This window comes from Phoxinus phoxinus, assembly GCF_949152265.1.
Source record: "Phoxinus phoxinus genome assembly, chromosome: 15".
In the NCBI taxonomy this organism is placed as follows: domain Eukaryota; kingdom Metazoa; phylum Chordata; class Actinopteri; order Cypriniformes; family Leuciscidae; genus Phoxinus; species Phoxinus phoxinus.
Genome location: NC_136890.1, coordinates 17315020 through 17322401, shown reverse-complemented (window position 1 = coordinate 17322401; position 7382 = coordinate 17315020). Strand labels below are relative to the sequence as shown.

General features: G+C 41.8%; 1 protein-coding gene across 1 annotated transcript in view; it reads left to right on the top strand.

The window, feature by feature from the left end:
• The first annotated feature begins 4629 nt into the window (after nt 1-4629).
• Nucleotides 4630-7382, top strand: part of hmcn2 (hemicentin 2) — an 81430-nt gene continuing 78677 nt past the window's right edge. Inside the window, exon 1 of the mRNA XM_079636874.1 lies at nt 4630-5237. Coding sequence (XP_079493000.1) covers nt 4979-5237 — 259 coding nt within the window. The 5' untranslated portion in view covers nt 4630-4978. The remainder of the gene's footprint in view (nt 5238-7382) is intronic.

Genomic DNA, 7382 nt, shown 5'->3' with positions numbered 1-7382 from the left:
CTCTCTGTTACCAATGTCATAATTACACTCAGCAGGAGATAAACGATGAGAAAAAAACGCGCAAGGATGCATCTTGTCATCCGTGGGCGAGCGCTGGGAAAGAACCGCTCCTACCCCCACCTCTGACGCGTCGACCTCCACCACAAACTGACGTGATGGATCAGGGGCGATGAGAATGGGAGCTGAAACGAAGCGGCTCTTGAGGTTGGTAAATGCAGCTTCAGCTGCACCAAACCACCTGAACGTCGTCTTGGTGGAGGTCAAGGCAGTCAGAGGAGCGGCTAGTTGGCTGAAATTGCGAATGAAACGCCGGTAAAAATTGGCGAACCCCAGGAACCTCTGTAGGGCCTTACGGGAATCTGGAGTTGGCCAATCCACCACAGCCTTAACCTTGTCGGGATCCATGCGCACCCCCTCGGAGGAGATGATATAACCCAGAAATGGAACCGACTGTGCATGGAACGAACATTTCTCCGCCTTGACAAAAAGCCCATTCTCTAACAACCTCTGGAGCACTCGCCTGACGTGCTGAACGTGTTCCTGGAGAGAAGAAGAAAATATCAATATGTCATCCAGGTAGACATATATGAACTGATCTACCATATCTCTCAGCACGTCATTAACGAGTGCCTGGAAAACCGCGGGGGAGTTAGACAGACCGAAAGGCATGACCAAATACTCAAAGTGCCCCCTGGGGGTATTAAAGGCAGTTTTCCATTCATCCCCCTTCCTTATGCGAACCAAATGATAAGCATTACGTAAGTCCAATTTTGTGAAGACGGATGCTCCCTGCAACCGCTCGAAAGCTGAAGACATCAACGGCAAAGGATAAGTATTCTTTACCGTGATGTTGTTCAACCCTCGGTAGTCAATACACGGTCGCAGAGAGCCATCCTTCTTCCCCACAAAAAAGAACCCTGCCCCCGCTGGAGAAGAGGAAGGACGGATGAACCCGGAGGCTAGAGAATCAGAAATATATTTCTCCATGGCCTCCCTCTCTGGTACCGAAAGTGAGTATAACTTGCCTTTAGGCGGAGACATACCTGGCAGTAAATCTATAGCACAGTCATAGGGACGATGCGGAGGGAGAGAAGCAGCCCGAGACTTACTGAACACTTCCTTCAGGTCAAGATACTCACGTGGCACGTTAGATAAATCCGCGTGTTCATCCTGAAACACAGAACAAGACACAGAAGAACACGCAGACAATAAACAAGAAAAATGGCAAGATTCGTTCCAGGCTAACACAGAATTTCTACGCCAGTTAATGTGTGGGTTATGGAGTACCAGCCAGGGATGACCAAGCACCACAGGAGCAGAAGGAGTGTCAATTAACAGAAAGTCAATGTTCTCTGAGTGATTACCAGAAGTGACCAATTTTACAGTGACGGTAGAGTGTGTCACTGAGGGTAAACATTGTCCATTTAATGCAACCACAGAAATGGGTTGAGAGAGCGCCACTATAGGTATCTTAAGTCTGTGTGCCAAATCGACATCTAAAAAATTACCCTCAGCTCCTGAGTCAATAAGGGCTTCACAGTCAAAACTCTGAGTCTGAAGACGTAGACACACTGGAAGATGAGTGGCAGAAAAAGAGGATTCAGTTCGTGCAACCCCACCCGTCAGTAACCTCTTACCTACTAACGGGTGCTGGCTTTTACCGGACACTGCAGCGCGATATGACCGGCGGCTCCACAATATAAACATAATCCCCTCTCTCTTCTCCTCTGCTTCTCTCGCGATGATAAGCGGGATCTGCCCAGTTGCATGGGCTCAGATTCAGGAAGAAATGAAGTAGCCTCGTCAGGAGAATTGAAAGCAGGATTAGGAGCATAAGTGGCGCAGCCTCGCGGTGACCGACGACCTCGTCGACGTAATCTGGTATCCACTTGAACCGCCAAATCAATCAATTTATCCACCCCGGTGGGTAATTCCAAGACGTAAATCTCGTCCTTTATGTACTCAGAGAGGCCGTATAAAAACATATCCCATTGAGCTTCGGCATTCCAGCCACATTCTGCAGCCAACGTACGAAATTCAATAGAATAGTCAGTTACCGTACGTTCCCCTTGTCGCAGTTCTGCAAGAAGACGCGCCGCGTCTCTGCCGGAAGCAGCGCGATCAAAGACCTTTCTGAGCTCATTAGAGAAAGCTTGAAAGGACGCACAACACGGAAGTCTCTGCTCCCAAACAGTCGTTCCCCAGCTACCCGCTCTTCCCGTGAGCAAGGTAATCACAAAAGCCACCTTGGATTCCTCCGTAGGAAACGCGGAAGGTTGAAGCGAGATGTATAACGAGCACTTGGCCAAAAAAGGACGACACAACTGCGACTCACCGGAGTAGAACGCCGGAGGCGGAAGGCGGGGTTCGGTGGAACGAATGGACTGGATCACTGGAGCCGGTGGATTAGCCGCGGCCTGTAGTTGAAAAGCAGCGGCATCCATTCTCAAATGCTGTACCTGTGTCGTCAGTTCAGAGACTTGGGTGACTAGCGCCTGAACAGCACGACCCGTGGCCATAGTCTGTTCCTCCTGTTGCTGGAGACGAACATCGCTCCGTGGAAGTACATCCTGCAATTCCGCCGTGCTTGCTGGATCCATATATGGTCGGTTCGTTCTGTCAGAAAGAGAGTCGTAGATCCAAATGCAAGCAAACAGTTTATTGGTGACAGGCGGAACAGGTACAAACTCAAAACACCACGTTGACAGGCGGGCGACCTGAATGCCACGGACCCAGGAGAGTGAATAGTGACAGTAAATAATACTCCGAGGACACAGACAGACGTCTAGTAGAAGGGTACTCCAGACGATCTCCAGAAGCCTGGACGCACAGACGAGACCGAGGAAACTCCGCTAGGGAACTCAGACATGAACTAGGTGAGAGAACACAAACAAGAGTGACGAACCGACACCAAGCATAATTCACTCCCGCTAGATATAGGCAGCTAAACAAGCAGTAGTGATCAGCTGCAGCTGGAGACTGATAATATGATCAGCTGGTTACTAGGCAACCAACAAGCACTACACACACAGACCCCACACCTACAAACACACCAACAGATCTACAAAATGAACACCCGGATCGATGAACCGTGACAACATAATTTCAGAAAATACTAAAGACTTCTCCAATGGCCAAACTTTTTTGAACGACATGTCCATCCTAAAGATGAAATCATTTACTAAGTTAAGTGTCTTTCAATGGCAGTGTGTCATTTGGCAAGTCTATTTGGGTGAGTCTTGACCAACCATGTGCTGACCTGAAAGCAAATGCCTTGTTGGTTTTAGATCGAATTATCACAAAAACAACATCTGTATACCGTCATAAACCCTATGCTATTAGTTTTTGGTGTGATTCCAGAAGAATATAATGGCTACCATGTAAATAGAACTAATTGCAAAATTTTGGAGGTTACAGCGTCATTGACATCCCCCTTTCCTTCCTTTTTTGAAATGTTCTGTTATCAACTTGACAGCATTTGCTAGCCCGATATCAAGTTAAAGCAACAATAAATGCTTGATGACCAAATGTTGCATGAGGTTTGATTGATGTATCTGAGAATTACTGATAGCAACGTAATTTATCCGGATATACAAAGGGGTGAAGGCGTATCCGGAGTCTTTCCTTTCAAAAAGCATCTGGGATGCCTCTACTGGAGCCTTGTCATTTATGCCGCACATTAAACCGAGTCCAGAGAATTGCATGTATATTATTAGATGTGTGGCAGCTGAGTATAAACTCACTCTATTAATAAACCTAAAATTATTTCAACCCTATCCATGCACTAAATATTACTTCCGAGAAGAATGTCGGGAAGGTTGGGGCTAGTTGTCACAAAAGCTTTTAGTATCTGTAATGTGTTAAGCCAAATGTCTTGTTTTTTTTATACATTTTCTGTATTATCGTTTATTTTAGTTTGAGAACCTCTTAAATTATTAATACCTTTGGTGCATTCTGTCCTCTAAACTCCACAATGGAATGGAAAGTGGTTTTTATTGTGTTTAACAAGTGAACAATATAAAAACACACTGGCATACATTCTGACATAAGTCAATTATTTTGTTTGAAATGTTGAACTGTGTTTTTAGGACAAGGACATTTTTCATAAATGTCAGCTCAGGGTAAGTTGTTTTAAATCATGCAAATATAATCAATTTATTAATTTACTAAAACAATTCATTTGTTTATAAGTTATTAATTTCATTAATTATTTTGTTTCATAATTGTTTTACTGTTTAAATTTAGTTTACAAGCCCATAATAAATGGTTTAATGGCAGGTTAGTTGGTGACAACATGCCCCTATTGTGTTGAATGAAAACTGTAAGGTGTGTGTCTGGTATGTGTTGACTTTCAAAATCAAACCTCATAGGCTACATATTTACTGGAATGAATCGTGTGATAACCCCATTTTCACTATGCAGTGTCATCAATTCCTCCATACATTGTTATTGTAATATACAATAGTTCCATCTCTGTCTCATGGCAGTTGGCACGCGTTTCTTGAGTGGCTCCCTGGTAAACTGGAGCATGCCGTGGGCTGGGGTTGGGAGTCACAGTCGGGTCAAGTTACACACACACAAAAAATCAGGTTGTAAGGACTCCTCACACCCCTCCCCAACACTGCAGTGTTCAGCTACAGAGGGTCCACGCGCTTCTTACAAGTTTTCTCCAAAACTCAGCCAAGGATGGGACAAGATATATGGAATTTACTCCAAGTTGCGTTTATCCAGTGCGAGTAGGATTATTTACACCCGACCTTTTTATAAGAACTCAAACGACTGGATTTGAACATTTCAGGGACAATTAATTGTTTTTCTTCTTCCGGAATTAACTGTTTTTCTTTCCTTTTTTTTCTCCCTCAATCATCGGGTTTACATCACTTAATTTTTTTATAATTCATGTTACGGTGATTTTTTTTCTTCTTCATATGGTTGTTTGACACGTTTAAAATACGGGTCTAATGAATTTCAAGCAAGAATGAATAAGTTTCTTGCAAATTTCCTCATCTTGGCGGCGCTGACTATCAGCGCGCGCTCCTCATCCGTTCCCCCCGCGAAGAGTCACTCCGGCGCGGATGACAGCGCTTCAACACTGGCCTTTGTCTTCGATGTAACCGGCTCTATGTATGACGATCTCAAACAGGTGATAGATGGTGCGTCTCGGATCCTGGAGAGAACTCTGAGCCGCAGAACAAGACCAATCAGGAACTTCGTGCTGGTTCCGTTCCATGATCCAGGTATTACAAAATCCTATATGTTTCAATCTTATGATTAATGTAAATCATCATAATTAATACTTGTCAGTTACGTTGCCTTATAAAAGTGATTCCAAAGAATGAATCGAATATCAATGCCTGAAGTTCCAAATGGAGAAACGCTTGATAAAGTTTTAAGAAGTTTGTTTGGCCAAGCACAATCAATGAACTAATTTTGAACAAAGGTGTCTGGGCTGCTAGGAACATTTTCACCACCAGGGACCGCTGAAAGGTTGTGATCATTGAATCATGGAGAAGTGCACTGTCAATTTTTGACAATAGGCCTAATATTATTATTATTTTATGTAATTTACTAATCGAATAAGTATGAAAGAAAGAAAAAACAGCTCCCGTGTAACAAAAGGAAAAATAAAAACAAATAGCTTTGGTGTGAAACGGAAGCAGTTAGTAAATGCATCCAGACCAATATGGTAAGCTACCTATAGCCTACTGTAAAAAATATTTTCATGATTTGTTTTTTCTTTTGTCACATCAACTAATTTATGTGGTTCAGATAACGTAATACTTTTGAGTTTCTGTTGTTTAAACCAATCTCCTTAATTGTATTAACTAATTTTATTTTATTTTAGTGAGCTTAAAATTGTAAGGCAACCAACTTACTTTTTTAAGTTAAACCAACACTATATTTTTTACAGTGGGTGTCAAGTCATCTAGCTATATTGAAACCAACCTAGTGCACCTTTAAACAACAGAACTGTACTTTACATTTGCAATTTACATTTTGATCTGTGAACTTTGAACTGGATAATCTGCAAACCATGTCGCAATTTTTCAGTTTCTGTCACTGTATGTTTTCCACACTCATTAAATCTGTTTAAATTCCACATCTGCTCACAGACTGCAGCGAGAGTACTGTGTTCTCAGGTACACTTACACAATATAGCCTGGTTCAAACCAAGTATCTGCTAGCCTTAGGGGGGTAGGGGTGCCCATGGAGCTGATGAGAAGCACATGTTGTCTAGTATGTAATTAACACAATAACCCCCAGTCCTCCATCCAATTCTCCGGAAGAGTCAACCCAGCCCCCCCAGTCAGAGGAGAGACGTCAGTGCTAGACTGGTAGGGGGGATGGTGCCAGTCCTTCCCTCACCTTTTAATGTAGTGTTCCCTTAAGGACCTTGTAAACCGCTGAGATCACAAAGACAGCCGGTGACAGACAGAAAGGCGTGACAGCAACACAAATTAATGGCCCCTCACAGCTGAGAGAGGGATGGAGAAAGTGCAGAAGATGGAAATGAATGAGGAAACTTAACCAGCCTTGGTTGGTTTGCTGGTCTTGGCTGGTTTAATCTAGGCTTGATGTTCTCCTAAGGTGACTTACAGATGGTTTGGTTTTTCAAATGCCCCAAACGTCCCTAAACCAGCAAAACAGCTTGTTTACAGAGAATACTTATATAATATAATATTTAATATATTATAATAATTTATTTTTAATATTATTATTTATATGATACAATACAAGCTTAAAAAAAATCTTAAAACCTTAAACCAGTCTTAGGTGATCCATCCCAAACAAGCAAACAGACCAGCCTGACCATGCTGTGCTTTTCAGCAGATAATGTTTACACAATATTAATTCTGCTAAAATATCATAAATACAAGTTAATATATAATATTATATAATATAAAATAATAAGTTAGTTAGTTGGATAAATAGTTTTAAATAGTTTTAAATAGTTGGTTTGCTGGTCTTAGCTGGTTTAAGCTGATTTAGAGATGGGTATAACTGGTTTTATGCTTAAGAATGCCCCACACCACTTAAAACATCAAAACAGAGCAGCCTGACCATGCTGGGAGACCAGGGAATTTTTTGTTTTTGTTTCTAAAATATTAATATTATTGTTGACAAAATATTGTCATTTTATTATTTATAATATACTATAATATAATATGATTTAATATACAGTTTGTTGGCATTCAGTGCTCAAGATCATAAATTAAAAGTTTTTTATTTATATTATTATATAATGGTGTATTGATCTGTCCCATTTGCTTTCAGAAGAAGACAGACTTCCCCTCAGACATGGTCCAAATTTTTCTCATCTGTCCATTTTCCCGAAGCACTGTCAAAATTGTAATCCTCCTCTTTGTCTTCTATTTTTTAAT